The 15,000-nt window shown below is 36.7% G+C and overlaps 5 protein-coding genes across 5 annotated transcripts in view; 4 read left to right on the top strand and 1 right to left on the bottom strand.

Annotated features, from left to right (window-relative positions):
- LOC113819964 (cuticle protein AMP4-like) overlaps positions 1–15,000 on the bottom strand; it is a 161,349-nt gene that overhangs the window by 37,121 nt on the left and 109,228 nt on the right. The window lies entirely within an intron of this gene.
- LOC113824271 (cuticle protein AMP4) lies at positions 372–1,163 on the top strand. Its single transcript, XM_027377005.2, has 3 exons — positions 372–399; positions 531–736; positions 891–1,163. Exons 1-3 carry the CDS (start codon positions 391–393, stop codon positions 1,078–1,080), a joined length of 405 nt encoding a protein of 134 aa, XP_027232806.2. The 5' UTR covers positions 372–390; the 3' UTR covers positions 1,081–1,163.
- LOC113824274 (cuticle protein AMP4-like) lies at positions 4,137–5,140 on the top strand. Its single transcript, XM_070126920.1, has 3 exons — positions 4,137–4,174; positions 4,259–4,464; positions 4,901–5,140. Exons 1-3 carry the CDS (start codon positions 4,166–4,168, stop codon positions 5,085–5,087), a joined length of 402 nt encoding a protein of 133 aa, XP_069983021.1. The 5' UTR covers positions 4,137–4,165; the 3' UTR covers positions 5,088–5,140.
- LOC113824275 (cuticle protein AMP4-like) lies at positions 7,749–8,784 on the top strand. The gene is made up of 3 exons (XM_070126911.1): positions 7,749–7,835; positions 7,920–8,125; positions 8,574–8,784. Exons 1-3 carry the CDS (start codon positions 7,827–7,829, stop codon positions 8,758–8,760), a joined length of 402 nt encoding a protein of 133 aa, XP_069983012.1. The 5' UTR covers positions 7,749–7,826; the 3' UTR covers positions 8,761–8,784.
- On the top strand, positions 11,501–12,213 carry LOC138863152 (cuticle protein AMP4-like). The gene is made up of 3 exons (XM_070126899.1): positions 11,501–11,538; positions 11,623–11,828; positions 11,981–12,213. Exons 1-3 carry the CDS (start codon positions 11,530–11,532, stop codon positions 12,165–12,167), a joined length of 402 nt encoding a protein of 133 aa, XP_069983000.1. The 5' UTR covers positions 11,501–11,529; the 3' UTR covers positions 12,168–12,213.

Here is a 15,000-nt window from a genome sequence, read left to right as displayed (position 1 = left end):
CTGTATCTATCTGTATATGCACACACACCACACACACACACACACATATATATGTATATATATATATATATAATACACATATATATACATATATACTGTGTGTGTGTGCGTATATATTCATATTTACAGAATTCGCACATACCTACATATATAATAAAGTCTATCAATCTAGGTATCTATTCTTACACAAGAATAACGGTGCCTTATATAGAAAGATAAAAGGAAATGCGAACATCTATAACCTGTGAGACCGCGTGTTTGTGCCGAACACACACACGCAGGACAGTCCTAAACAAACGATTAGATCAACCTTGAATCGGCCTCTCACTTTCTGCCTATATAAAGGGGCGGCTTCCCTCATCGCCACACTCACGCTCACAGCCTCTCAAGATGAATACCGTAGGCTCAGTTTTATTGATAACGATCATATGTTTTGTTCGATGTACAAACTAGTATTTCTAATCTTATATAGTAGATTGGAGTTATGAAGGCTAGTCCTGCAACCAGATATTCACACTAAATATTTTCAGGTCATCATCCTCGCCCTCGTGTCTGTGGCCATGGCCGCCAAACTGCCCACCGAGGACCTTCCTGTGGCCATCGTGAGGAGCAGCCAAGTGAACCCCGACGAGAGCGGCGCCCACAGCTCCGACTTCGAGGCCGAGAACGGCATCGTGTTCCAGTTCTCGGGCAAAGAGGCTGAAGAGGGCGGCGCCAACATGGTCGGATACTTCGCGTAAGAGAACATTTGATTTTCATGTTACTTGAATTTTACTTTTGACATCGAAAAGTACATTGTGTTTGACCATATGATCTCAAAAGGTGTTGCATTTCATCCCATGCTCCTGGTTAATGTAAAATCCTAATCTGTATGGCCAACCCTTTCCCAGGTACCCCCAGGAGGACGGCTCTCTGGCCGAAGTCAAGTTCGTGGCCGACGAGAACGGCTTCCAGCCCGAGTCGTCCCTCCTGCCCGTGGCCCCCGCCTTCCCCCACCCCATCCCCCAGTTCGTCCTCGACCAGATCGAGTTCGCCCGCCTCGAGGACGAGCGCAAGGCCCTTGAGTCTCAGGAGGAATAATTCGAATCCCAGCATTGTAGTTCTTTTCCTTTTTTCTTATTTATTTGTATTCATATCTCGAAATAAATGAAAATGATACATTCTCCTTGTATCTCCATTTTTACCTGCATTTAGATAGGTTTCATGAAACTTATATATTGTCAAAACATTTCCGTGGCACTTTTTCCTAGAATATATATATATTTAGGAAATTAGACAAAACAAAAATGTCAAGTGAAAGCAAAATCGGCAATATCTCTCTGTCTACGTATGAATATACATATACATAATTTGATGAAGAAAATTCCTTTACTTCATCAAATAAGGAGATAATTCTGATTCGCGTTTGACCTTTCACCTTTGAGTCCCGTTGACCTTTTTATCTTTCATGGAAACCTTTTATTGGCTTCCTTCCTCCAGACATGCACGATCATCAGCTATTTATAGGCTGAACTCTGAAGGGCTGAAGCCGATTACATCCCAAGGTAGTTGGTTGTTGAAAAGCTTAATGCTAATTATCGTGTTTTACTTCAGTTTAATCCACGTTACCCGAGTTTATGAGCAATCATATATTGAGGAAAACTAATGTTAGTATTACAATGATAAATTATGTCGAGGAGTATGATTATTGTGTGAATTATAATTAAAATCATTATGTTGATAAATTATCATTTGAAATAGATAATGATAACACCAATTATAATAATAATAATAATAATAATAATGATAATAATAATAATAACAATAATAATAATGATAATAATAATAATAATAATAATAATGATAATAATAATAATAATAAAAATAATAAGAGTAATGATAATGATAATAATGATAATAATAATAATAATGGTAATAAAAAAAAAAAAATAATGATAATAAAGAAACAGCAATAATCATACAACCGATATTCCATGCCGACATTTCCACATCATCAAAAGAAAAAAAGGAAGAAAAGCAGATTGTATGTTTTCATCAACCAATGAATAAATAAACTAATATAATTTGAACATTCCAGGAAAAGTAATAATATGTCGACGTGCGTTCCAGGACGAGCGGATCGTCGGAATCCGATTACTTTATATATATAGACACGCAGATATATATAAACGTGTGTGTATGTATAATATATATATATATATATATATATATATATATATATATATATATATATATATATATATATATATATATATACATATATATAAATAAATAAATAAATAAATAAATATATATATATATATATATATATATATATATATATATATATATATATATATATATATATATACGTGTGAGCGTGTGTATGTATGTATGTATATATGTATGTGTGTGTGTGTGTGTGTATGCATATATATATATACTCTCATATCGAAATAAACGAAAATGACCTTTACTCTTTACCATTGCATAATGATACAATTCCTCCGCTGCCTTTTTCCTCGACAAAGTTAATTAAGCGGGAAATATCAAGCAAACGAGGCATAGATAATGATATTCGTTATAATAGTGCACAAGTAGTAAGATAGTCGTCTAGTTTATTCAACTATATCTACACATCTGAAAAAAACTACTCATAGTTATGCCAGCTACTGTTATTATCCCTAGTTCTCGATCCTTTATTATGAAATATACTCTAGACGTCCTTTCCTGAACACTACAGACAGGTAGTCCTCGTACCCTCGGCAATAAATGAAACAAAGAAAAAAGAAGAAAGAGAGAAAAAGAAAAGGAAAGAAAGAAAGAAAGAAAGAAAGAAAGAAAGAAAGAAAGAAAGAAAGAAAGAAAGAAAGAAAGAAAGAAAGAAAGAAAGAAAGAAAGAAAGAAAAGAAAGAATGTAAGAAAGAAAGAAAAGAAAACGAAAGAAAGAAAGAAAAGAAAAACGAAAGAAAGAAAGAAAAGAAAAACGAAAGAAAGAAAGAAAGAAAGAAAAGGCGAAAGAATGAAGGAAAGAAAGAAAAGAAAAAACGAAAGAAAGAAAGAAAGAAAGAAAGAAAGAAAGAGAGAAAAAGAAAAGGAAAGAAAGAAAGAAAGAAAGAAAGAAAGAAAGAAAGAAAGAAAGAAAGAAAGAAAGAAAGAAAGAAAGAAAGAGAGAGAAAGAAAAAACACATTGAACACTATTCCAGAATAAAAAACGGGATTTCGAAGTAACTTTACTAATGAAATATTAAGTCAAGAGTGCTTTCCAGAATTTCATGAATCGATGAGAATTTATGTTTGTGAATTAAACACTTAATATTCGCTTCGACTAATTAACGAGTAAGCGGGAAGTACTGACATTTGCATTCTATTATATTTATGATCTTTAAGTTTTAAAACATTTGAGGCTTCGAGTGGCTCATGTTTGTGGTGAGCGCATAATGCTTAGCCAATGCAAGTGATTCTGCATAAAAGGAAAGTGTAGTGGGACAGGGTTGCTTGGTCTTTGATCGGAAATATGAGGTAACAATTTAGAATAACATAAAAAAATCGAAAATAAGAAAAGAAAGGAAAGAAAAACGACAAGGAATAATCGGCACATGTACCATGAACGATAGTCAAAGCCTGATCGGAACATGAACAGTAGAGTGGAAAGGAAAGAATTCGCTCCATGAGAGCTATATCAGCATGTGTAGAGATATGCCGTTCGTAGAGACGAGCGGAGTCGAGGTCGTGGCCCGAGAATCAAGCTGAAAGAAGGTTAGTTATTAATAAGTTGAAAATTTACATATATTGATTTTATTTCATGGTGGCAATAATTTATTTTAAATCATCACCGCTAGCAATGAACTGCGTACACGAACGCAATATCAAAGTTTTTAATAGCGTAATCCTGGGAATCCAAGTATACCTTTTTACTGGCCTTCAAGGTAGTGGCTAAGTGTGACACATCTAGATATAAATAAAGATATACGGTACATAAACATGGATCTATCCATCTGTTTAACTGTATATACACAAACACCCATACAGATACATATTTATATGTTACATCACACAGGCTACGACCCATAGTATTAGGATAACGTCTGAGCGGCTACGCTGACCTCGGACCCGCCTCTCTCCTCCCGTATATATAGCCAAGTGTCCTCCGCTGAGCATCACACTCGCCTCACAGCCTCTCATCATGAAGACCGTAAGTGGCCGTCACATAAAGAAAGTGTAACAGGAATAGGGATGAAGGATGAAGAAACAGTTTGTAATTCATACGATGTTTCAGGCCGTCCTCCTCGCCCTCGTGTCTGTGGCCATGGCCGCCAAACTGCCCACCGAGGACCTTCCTGTGGCCATCGTGAGGAGCAGCCAAGTGAACCCCGACGAGAGCGGCGCCCACAGCTCCGACTTCGAGGCCGAGAACGGCATCGTGTTCCAGTTCTCTGGCAAAGAGGCTGAAGAGGGCGGCGCCAACATGGTCGGATACTTCGCGTAAGAGAACACTGAGTCATATTTTACTATTATTCCTAACGGTAATCTTGTCCAAACATTTTCGCCTGTTGTAACCTTTATTACGTTCTTGTACTGTTACGTACCCCCCCCTCCCGTCCACCATAGCTAAACAGTTTTATCTTAGGATAATGCAAAAAATATACTAACTATGAAAAGACTATTGAACTATTGAAGGAGTGTTGGTCAATAAATTCGAATTTAAAACACGAATAACAAAGATGATTCATAGAGCATGTGATGTTTCTGTTTGTTTGTGTGTGTGTGTTCCTTGTTCACGTACCCTTATGATCTATGTTGCGTACCCCAAGGGGTACGCGGACCCCAGTTTGGACAACACTGATCTAAAGTGTAGTGTGAATACCCACACGTGCCAAATACCTGTAAATTCTAATTTGCTTGACGAATATTCTTCCAGCTACCCCCAGGAGGACGGCTCTCTGGCCGAAGTCAAGTTCGTGGCCGACGAGAACGGCTTCCAGCCCGAGTCCTCCCTCCTGCCCGTGGCCCCCGCCTTTCCCCACCCCATCCCCCAGTTCGTCCTCGACCAGATCGAGTTCGCCCGCCTCGAGGACGAGCGCAAGGCTCTCGAGGCTGAAGACTAGATGGAGTTCTTTTCCCTTTTTCTTATTTATTTGTATTCATATCTCGAAATAAATAAAAATGATACATTCTCCTTGTATCTGCATTCTTACCTGCATTTCGATATATATATATATATATATATATATATATATATATATATATATATAAATATATATATATATATATATAAATATATATATATATATATATATATATATATATATATATATATATATATATATATATATATATATATTCTTGCCTCTATTGTTCCTCGTCTTGACCCCCTAATTTCGTTATTTCGTCACATCTTGTTATTGATCTGGCCCTTGGCCTTATGATGTTATTTATATCCCAATATATTACATTTTTGTCCATCTGTCGTCCTGTCTCCTGGATATATGACGTGTCCGCTGGAATTTCTTTTTATTGCTGCCAAGTATTCCTTCCATCTTGGTCTGTTCCCTGATCCACGTCGCCCTCGCCCGATCTCTTCGGCTGATTCCCGGGATCAACCTCTCCGTTCCTCTCTGGGCACTTACCAGTTTCCTCTCCAGTAATTCGTTCGTAGTCTACGTTTCTGATCCATTTGTCATTACTGGGAGAACGCATTGGTTAAGGTCTTTTATCTTTAAACATAATGGCAAGGAACCTCTTAGTATGTGTGTGCTGAAGGCTCTCCTGCCTCGACTGATGCGTTGCTTTATTTCCTCTCCACTGAATGTGCTTATCTGCATGAGTTGCCATAAACACACACACATACACACATATATATGTACCACACACACACTTATATAAATATATTCGTTCAGCGCCTCTAGCACTTCCTTTTTTACACGTATCTGTTCGAACTGAATTTTACTGTTGAACATGACTTAGGTCTTTTTCCTGTTCATTTTGATTCAGATCGTTTATTAATTGCTACAGTTCATTTGCTGACTCGCTGAAGAGATCAATAACATCTACATGTCATATATATGAATATATATATATATATATATATATATATATATATATATATATATATATATATGTGTGTGTGTGTGTGTGTGTGTGTGTGTGTGTGTGTGTGTGTGTCTGTTTATGTATGTATGTATACAAATATCTCTATACGCACACTCATATTTGTATAAACATGTGTAGATACTTTGATAGAGATGTCATTCCTGATGCTCATCAAATATGGAGATCATTTTGATTCGCGTTTGACCTTTAACCTTTGATTCCCGATGACCATTTCATCTTTCATGGAAACCTTTCATTGGCTTCCGTCCTCCAATCTCCTGCGTGATCATCTGCCATGAAGGTCACTCTGGCTCAACCCCGATGAGCTGAAGCCGTTATATCACGAGGTATTTGGTGTAAAAAATAATTCATTATCGAGTTTCGTTTATCATTTAGGATCATTAATTGATAACAAATGTCAGTGCTTCAGTTACAAACCATATTAGGAAGTATGATTATTGTGTGAATTATGATCGAAATTATTAAAATGATAACCTGTCGTATTTGAACTGATTAATAATCACAACAGTAATCAAAACGGCAACAATAGAAAAAAATGAAAATTATGAATAACAATCAATATGCCTTTCTGATGAAACCACTTCCTCATAGGACTGAAAACACCCATTTCTTACTGTATCCTTTTCATCCTCCATTGAACTGAAAAATGGAACTGTGATATAACGGTACAAACCTTGCAGAAATGATGACATTTTGTCGATGTGCGTTTCCGAAAAAGTAGATGGTCGGAATCCATTTCCTGTAAATGTTTATTATCCTTATTATTATTATTTTATTCATAGATCGAAATAAACGAAAATGACCTTTTCTCCTCTTTTTGCATACTTACTTACAGGACTTCAGCAAAGATGATACATTTCTTCTACTGCCTTTTCTTCTAAAATTAAAAATCTACAAAGGAAATTGATCAGGCAAAGTGTCAAGCGAGTGCACATTAATGGTGCTCATTTTGAAGAGTACAGGTAGTAAGCGGAGTGTGTCAAATTAGTATTTGCAATACATAAACGTGAGAATCACTCTATTTATGATTATGGCTGCTAGTATTATTAATGGTTTTCCATATAATGGTTTCCTATTAGGACACTTTCTCGACGTGCATTCACGGATACTACACATACCCCTCGTGTCATCAATTAATGAGACAAGATGAATTCCAAAAACGTTGAAAAGATATATATTTCTTCATACTAAACACATTTCCAGAATGAAAACAATATATCGAAATGGCATTGCCATTCAGTTCGAGGTGCTTTCCGGAATCAATTGAATAGTCGAAGATGAATCAGATATTTGTAGATTAAACACTGAAACTTTGCTTCGGGTAATTTGCAGGTAAAGAAAGGTACTGACATTTGCATTGTAATAGTCACGATATCTGTTTGGAAACAAATACGCAAAAATATAGATATAGATATTGATGCAAGTATATATGCAATTATCTATATCTACAAATAGATACTGTATAAACAAATAAAAATATGCGCATATAAAGACATAAATATATATACATAAATGTGCGCATATGTGCGTGTGTGTTATGTGTGCGTGGGATTTTGTGTGTTGTGTCGCCATTATTGACCATTCGCCAAATACCATACGTCACACAGACTACGACCCATAGTATTAGGACAACGTCTGAGCGGCTACGCTGACCTCGGACCCGCCTCTCTCCTCCCGTATATATAGCCAAGTGTCCTCCGCTGAGCATCACACTCGCCTCACAGCCTCTCATCATGAAGACCGTAAGTGACCGTCACATAAAGAAAGTGTAACAGGAATAGGGATGAAGGATGAAGAAATAGTTTGTAATTCATACGATGTTTCAGGCCGTCCTCCTCGCCCTCGTGTCTGTGGCCATGGCCGCCAAACTGCCCACCGAGGACCTTCCTGTGGCCATCGTGAGGAACAGCCAAGTGAACCCCGACGAGAGCGGCGCCCACAGCTCCGACTTCGAGGCCGAGAACGGCATCGTGTTCCAGTTCTCTGGCAAAGAGGCTGAAGAGGGCGGCGCCAACATGGTCGGATACTTCGCGTAAGAGAACATTGAATCACATTTTACTATTATTCCTAACGGCAATCTAAAGCAGTATTGTCCAAACATATTCGACTGTTGTAACCTTTATTACATTCTTGTACTGTTACGTACCCCCCCCTCCCGTCCAATATAGCTAAACAGTTTTATCTTAGGATAATGCAAAAAATATACTAACTATGAAAAGACTATTGAACTATTGAAGGAGTGTTGGTCAATAAATTCGAATTTAAAACACGAATAACAAAGATGATTCATAGAGCATGTGATGTTTCTGTTTGTTTGTGTGTGTGTTCCTTGTTTGTTCACGTACCCTTATGATCTATGTTGCATACCCCCAGGGGTACGGGGACCCCAGTTTGGACAACACTGATCTAAAGTGTAGTGCGAATACCCACACGTGCCAAATACTTGTAAATTCTAATTTGCTTGACGAATATTCTTCCAGCTACCCCCAGGAGGACGGCTCTCTGGCCGAAGTCAAGTTCGTGGCCGACGAGAACGGCTTCCAGCCCGAGTCGTCCCTCCTGCCCGTGGCCCCCGCCTTCCCCCACCCCATCCCCCAGTTCGTCCTCGACCAGATCGAGTTCGCCCGCCTCGAGGACGAGCGCAAGGCTCTCGAGGCTGAAGACTAGATGGAGTTCTTTTCCTTTTTTCTTATTTATTTATATTCATATCTCGAAATAAATAAAAATGATACGTTCTCCTTGTATATCCATTTTTACCTGCATTTCGATATGGCTGAGGAAGCTTATTTATTGCTTTAAAAATACTTTTCTTAGTCACAAATGTACACGGGGAATTAAACTACAAATATCAAACAAACATAATCTCAGCAATATATATATATATATATATATATATATATATATATATATATATATTTATATATATTTATATATATATATATATATATATATATATATATATATATATTTTTGCCTCTATTGTTTCTCGTCTTGACCCCCTAATGTTATTTCGTCACATCTTGTTATTGATCTGGCCCTTGGCCTTATGATGTTATTTATATCCCAATATATTACATTTTTGTCCATCTCTCGTCCTGTCTCCTGGATATATGACGTGTCCGCTGCAATTTCTTTTTATTGCTGCCAAGTATTCCTTCCATCTTGGTCTGTTCCCTGATCCACGTCGCCCTCGCCCGATCTCTTCGGCTGATTCCCGGGATCAACCTCTCCGTTCCTCTCTGGGCACTTACCTGTTTCCTCTCCAGTAATTTGTTCGTAGTCTATGTTTCTGATCCATTTGTCATTACTGGGAGAACGCATTGGTTAAGGTCTTTTATCTTTAACCATAATGGCAAGGAACCTCTTAGTATGTGTGTGCTGAAGGCTCTCCTGCCTCGACTGATGCGTTGCTTTATTTCCTCTCCACTGAATGTGCTTATCTGCATGAGTTGCCATAAACACAAACACACACACACACACACACACACACACACATATATACCACACACACATATATATGTACCACACACACGCACACGCACACATATATAAATATATTCGTCCAGCGCCTCTAGCACTTCCTTTTGTAAACGCATCTGTTCGAACTAAACTCTACTGTTGAACATGACTTAATTAAGTCTTTTTCCTGTTCATTTTGATTCAAATCGTTTATCAATTGCTGCCTCGCTGAAGAGATCAATGACATCTACATGTCATATATATGAATATATATATATATATATATATATATATATATATATATATATATATATGTATGTATGTATGTATGTATGTATACAAATATCTCTATACGCACACACATATTTGTATAAACATGTGTAGATACTTTGATAGAGATGTCATTCCTGAAGCTCATCAAATATGGAGATCATTTTGATTCGCGTTTGACCTTTAACCTTTGATTCCCGATGACCATTTCATCTTTCATGGAAACCTTTCATTGGCTTCCGTCCTCCAATCTCCTGCGTGATCATCTGCCATGAAGGTCACTCTGGCTCAACCCCGATGAGCTGAAGCCGTTATATCACGAGGTATTTGGTGTAAAAAATAATTACTTATCGAGTTTCGTATACCATTTGGTATCATTAATTGATAACAAATGTCATATTAGGAGGTATGATTATTGTGTGAATTATGATCGAAATTATTAAAATGATAACGTATTTGAACTGATTAATAATCACAACAGCAGTCATAATGGCAACAATAGAACAACTGAAAATTATGAGTAACAATCAATATTCCTTTCTGATGAAACCACTTCCTCATAGGACTGAAAACACCCATTTCTTACTGTATCCTTTTCATCCTCCATTGAACTGAAAAATGGAATTGTGATATAACGGTACAAACCTTGCAGAAATGATGACATTTTGTCGATGTGCGTTTCCGGAAAAGTAGATGGTCGGAATCCGTTTCCTGTAAATGTTTATTATCCTTATTATTATCATTTTATTCATAGATCGAAATAAACGAAAATGACCTTTTCTCTTCTTTTTGCATACTTGCTTACAGGACTTCAGCATAGATGATACAATTCTTCTACTGCCTTTTCTCCTAAAATTAAAAATGTACAAAGGAAATTGATCAGGCAAAGTGTCAAGCGAGTGCACATTAATGGTGCTCATTTTGAAGAGCACAGGTAGTAAGTGGAGTGTGTCAAATTAGCATTTGCAATACATACACTTAAGAATCACTCTGTTTATCAATTATGCCTGCTAATATTGTTAATGGTTTTCCATATAATGGTTTCCTATCAGGACACTTTCTCGACGTGCGTTCTCGGATACTACACATACCCCTCGTGTCATCAATTAACGAAATAAGATTAATTCCAAAAACGTTGAAAATATATATATTTCTTCATACTAAACACATTTCCAGAATGAAAACAATATATCGAAATGGCATTGCCATTCAGTTCGAGGTGCTTTCCGGAATCAATTGAATTGTCGAAGATGAATAAAATATTTGTAGACTGAACACTGAAACTTTGCTTCGGGTAATTTGCAGATAAAGAAAGGTACTGACATTTGCATTGTAATAGTCACGATATCTGTTTGGAAACTTAAATACGCAAAACATATAGATATAGATATTGATGCAAGTATATATGCAATTATCTATATCTACAAATAGATACTGTATAAACAAATACAAATATGCGCATATAAATACATAAATACATATACATAAATGTGCACATATGTGCGTGTGTGTTATGTGTGCGTGCGATTTTGTGTTGTGTCGCCATTATTCACCATTCGCCAAACACCATACGTCACACAGGCTACGACCCATAGTATTAGGACAACGTCTGAGCGGCTACGCTGACCTCGGACCCGCCTCTCTCCTCCCGTATATATAGCCAAGTGTCCTCCGCTGAGCATCACACTCGCCTCACAGCCTCTCATCATGAAGACCGTAAGTGGCCGTCACATAAACAAAGTGTAACAGGAATAGGGATGAAGGATGAAGAAACAGTTTGTAATTCATACGATGTTTCAGGCCGTCCTCCTCGCCCTCGTGTCTGTGGCCATGGCCGCCAAACTGCCCACCGAGGACCTTCCTGTGGCCATCGTGAGGAGCAGCCAAGTGAACCCCGACGAGAGCGGCGCCCACAGCTCCGACTTCGAGGCCGAGAACGGCATCGTGTTCCAGTTCTCTGGCAAAGAGGCTGAAGAGGGCGGCGCCAACATGGTCGGATATTTCGCGTAAGAGAACATTTGATTTTTGTTACTTGAATTTTACGTTTTTGACATTGAAAAGTATTGTATTCGACCATATGATCTCAAAAGGTGTTGCATTTCATCCCATGCTCCTGGTTAATGTAAAATCCTAATCTGTATGGCCAACCCTTTCCCAGGTACCCCCAGGAGGACGGCTCTCTGGCCGAAGTCAAGTTCGTGGCCGACGAGAACGGCTTCCAGCCCGAGTCCTCCCTCCTGCCCGTGGCCCCCGCCTTCCCCCACCCCATCCCCCAGTTCGTCCTCGACCAGATCGAGTTCGCCCGCCTCGAGGACGAGCGCAAGGCTCTCGAGGCTGAAGACTAGATGGAGTTCTCTTCCTTTTTCTTATTTATTTGTATTCATATCTCGAAATAAATAAAAAAGATACATTCTCCTTGTATCTCCATTTTTACCTGCATTTAGATAGGCTTCATGAAACATATATTGTCAAAACATTTCCGTGGCACTTTTTCCTAGAATATATATATTTAGGAAATTAAACAAAACAAAAATGTCAAGTGAAAGCAAAATCGGCAATATCTCTCTGTCTACGTATAAACATACATATACATAATTTGATGAAAAAAATTCCTTTACTTCATCATCAAATAAGGAGATAATTCTGATTCTCGTTTGACCTTTCACCTTTGAGTCCCGTTGACCTTTTTATCTTTCATGGAAACCTTTTATTGGCTTCCTTCCTCCAGACAAGCTTGATCATCAGCTATTTATAGGCTGAACTCTGAAGGGCTGAAGCCGATTACATCCCAAGGTAGTTGGCTGTTGAAAAGCTTATTGCTAATTATCGTGTTTTACTTCAGTTTAACCACACGTTACTCGGGTTGCGTTTATCAGCAATCATATATTGAGGAAAACTAATGTTAGTATTACAATGACAAATTATGTCGAGTATGACTATTGTGTGAATTATAATTAAAATCATTATGTTGATAAATTATCATTTGAAATAGATAATGATAACACCAATTATAATAATAATAATAATAATAATAATAATAATAATAATAATAATAATAATAATAATAATAATAATAATAATAATAATAATAATAAAAATAATAAGAGTAATGATAATAATAATAATGATAATAATAATAATAATAATAATAATAATAATAATAATAATAATAATAAAAATAATGATAATAAAGAAACAGCAATAATCATACAACCGATATTCCATGCCGACATTTTCACATCATCAAAAGAAAAAAAGGAAGAAAAGCAGATTGCATGCTTTTATCAACCATTGAATAAATAAACTAATATAATTTGAACATACCAGGAAAAGTAATAATATGTCGACGTGCGTTTCAGGACGAGCGGATCGTCGGAATCCGATTACTTTATATATATAGACACGCAGATATATATAAACGTGTGTTTAGGTATAATATATATATATATATATATATATATATATATATATATATATATATATATATATATATATATATATATGCGTGTGAGCGTGTGTATGTATGTATATATATATGTATGTGTGTGTGTGTGTATGCATATACATATACTCTCATATCGAAATAAACGAAAATGACCTTTACTCTTTACCATTGCATAATGATACAATTCCTCCGCTGCCTTTTTCCTCGACAAAGTTAATTAAGCGGGAAATATCAAGCAAACGCAGCATAGATAATGATATTCGTTATAATTGTGCACAAGTAGTAAGAGAGGCGTCTAGTTTATTCAACTACATCTACACATCTGAAAAACTACTCATAGTTATGCCAGCTATTGTTATTATCATTAGTTCTATATCCTTTATTATGAAATATACTCTAGACGTCCTTTCCTTAACATTAAAGACAGGTAGTCCTCGTACCCTCGGCAATAAATGAAACAAAGAAAAAAGAAGAAAGAAAGAAAAAGAAAAGGAAAGAAAGAAAGAAAGAGAGAAAGAAAGAAAGAAAGAAAGAAAGAAAGAAAGAAAGAAAGAGAGAAAGAAAGAAAGAAAGAAAGAGAGAGAAGAAAACAGAGAAAGAAAGAAAGAAAGAAAGAAAAAGAATGAACGAAAGAAAAAGAAAAAAGGAAAGAAAGAAAAAGAAAAGGAAAGAACGAAAGAAAGAAAGAAAGAAAAGGAAAGAAAGAAAGAAAGAAAGAAAGAAAGAAAGAAAGAAAGAAAGAAAGAAAGAAAGAAAGAAAAAACAAAACATATTGAACACTATTCCAGAATAAAAACGAGATTTCGAAGTAACTTTACCAATGAAATATTAAGTCAAGAGTGCTTTCCAGAATTTCATGAATCGATGAGAATTTATGTTTGTGAATTAAACACTTAATATTCGCTTCGACTAATTAACGAGTAAGCGGGAAGTACTGACATTTGCATTCTGTTATATTTATGATCTTTAAGTCTTAAAACATTTGAGGCTTCGAGTGGCTCATGTTTGTGGTGAGCGCATAACGCTTAGCCAATGCAAGTGATTCTGCATGAAAGGAAAGTGTAGTGGGACAGGGTTGCTTGGCCTTTGATCGGAAATATGTGGTAACAGTTTAGAATAACATAAAAAAGGAAAATAAGAAAAGAAAGGAAAGAAAAACGACAAGGAATAATCGGCACATGTACCATGAACGATAGTCAAAGCATGATCGGAGCATGAACAGTAGAGTGGAAAGGAAAGAATTCGCTCCATGAGTGTTATATCAGCATGTGTAGAGATATGCCGTTCGTAGAGACGAGCGGAGTCGAGGTCATGGCCCGAGAATCAAACTGAAAGAAGGTTGGTTATTAATAAGTTGAAAATTTACATGTATTGATTCTATTTCATGGTGGCAATAATATATTTTGAATCATCACTGCTAGCAATGAACTGCGTACACGAACGCAATATCAAAGTTTTTAATAGCGTAATCCTGGGAATCCAAGTATACCTTTTTACTGGCCTTCAAGGTAGTGGCTAAGTGTGACACATCTAGATATAAATAAAGATATACGGTACATAAACATGGATCTATTCATCTGTTTAACTGTATATACACAAACACCCATACAGATACATATTTATATGTTACGTCACACAAGCTACGACCCATAGTATTAGGACAACGTCTGAGCGGCTACGCTGACCTCGGACCCGCCTCTCTCCTCCCGTATATATAGCCAAGTGTCCTCCGC

Source organism: Penaeus vannamei, chromosome 2 (assembly GCF_042767895.1).
Source record: "Penaeus vannamei isolate JL-2024 chromosome 2, ASM4276789v1, whole genome shotgun sequence".
Lineage (NCBI taxonomy): Eukaryota > Metazoa > Arthropoda > Malacostraca > Decapoda > Penaeidae > Penaeus > Penaeus vannamei.
The sequence above is the reverse complement of the archived record's forward strand: the minus strand, read 5'-3'. Positions and strand labels throughout refer to the sequence as shown.

What these genes read in the sequence shown, in the direction of transcription:
- LOC113824271 (XM_027377005.2), top strand. An exon ending in AACATGGTCGGATACTTCGC is followed by an intron (nt 737 to 890) that starts GTAAGAGAACAT and finishes ACCCTTTCCCAG; the next exon opens with GTACCCCCAGGAGGACGGCT.
- LOC113824274 (XM_070126920.1), top strand. An exon ending in AACATGGTCGGATACTTCGC is followed by an intron (nt 4,465 to 4,900) that starts GTAAGAGAACAC and finishes ATATTCTTCCAG; the next exon opens with CTACCCCCAGGAGGACGGCT.
- LOC113824275 (XM_070126911.1), top strand. An exon ending in AACATGGTCGGATACTTCGC is followed by an intron (nt 8,126 to 8,573) that starts GTAAGAGAACAT and finishes ATATTCTTCCAG; the next exon opens with CTACCCCCAGGAGGACGGCT.
- LOC138863152 (XM_070126899.1), top strand. An exon ending in AACATGGTCGGATATTTCGC is followed by an intron (nt 11,829 to 11,980) that starts GTAAGAGAACAT and finishes ACCCTTTCCCAG; the next exon opens with GTACCCCCAGGAGGACGGCT.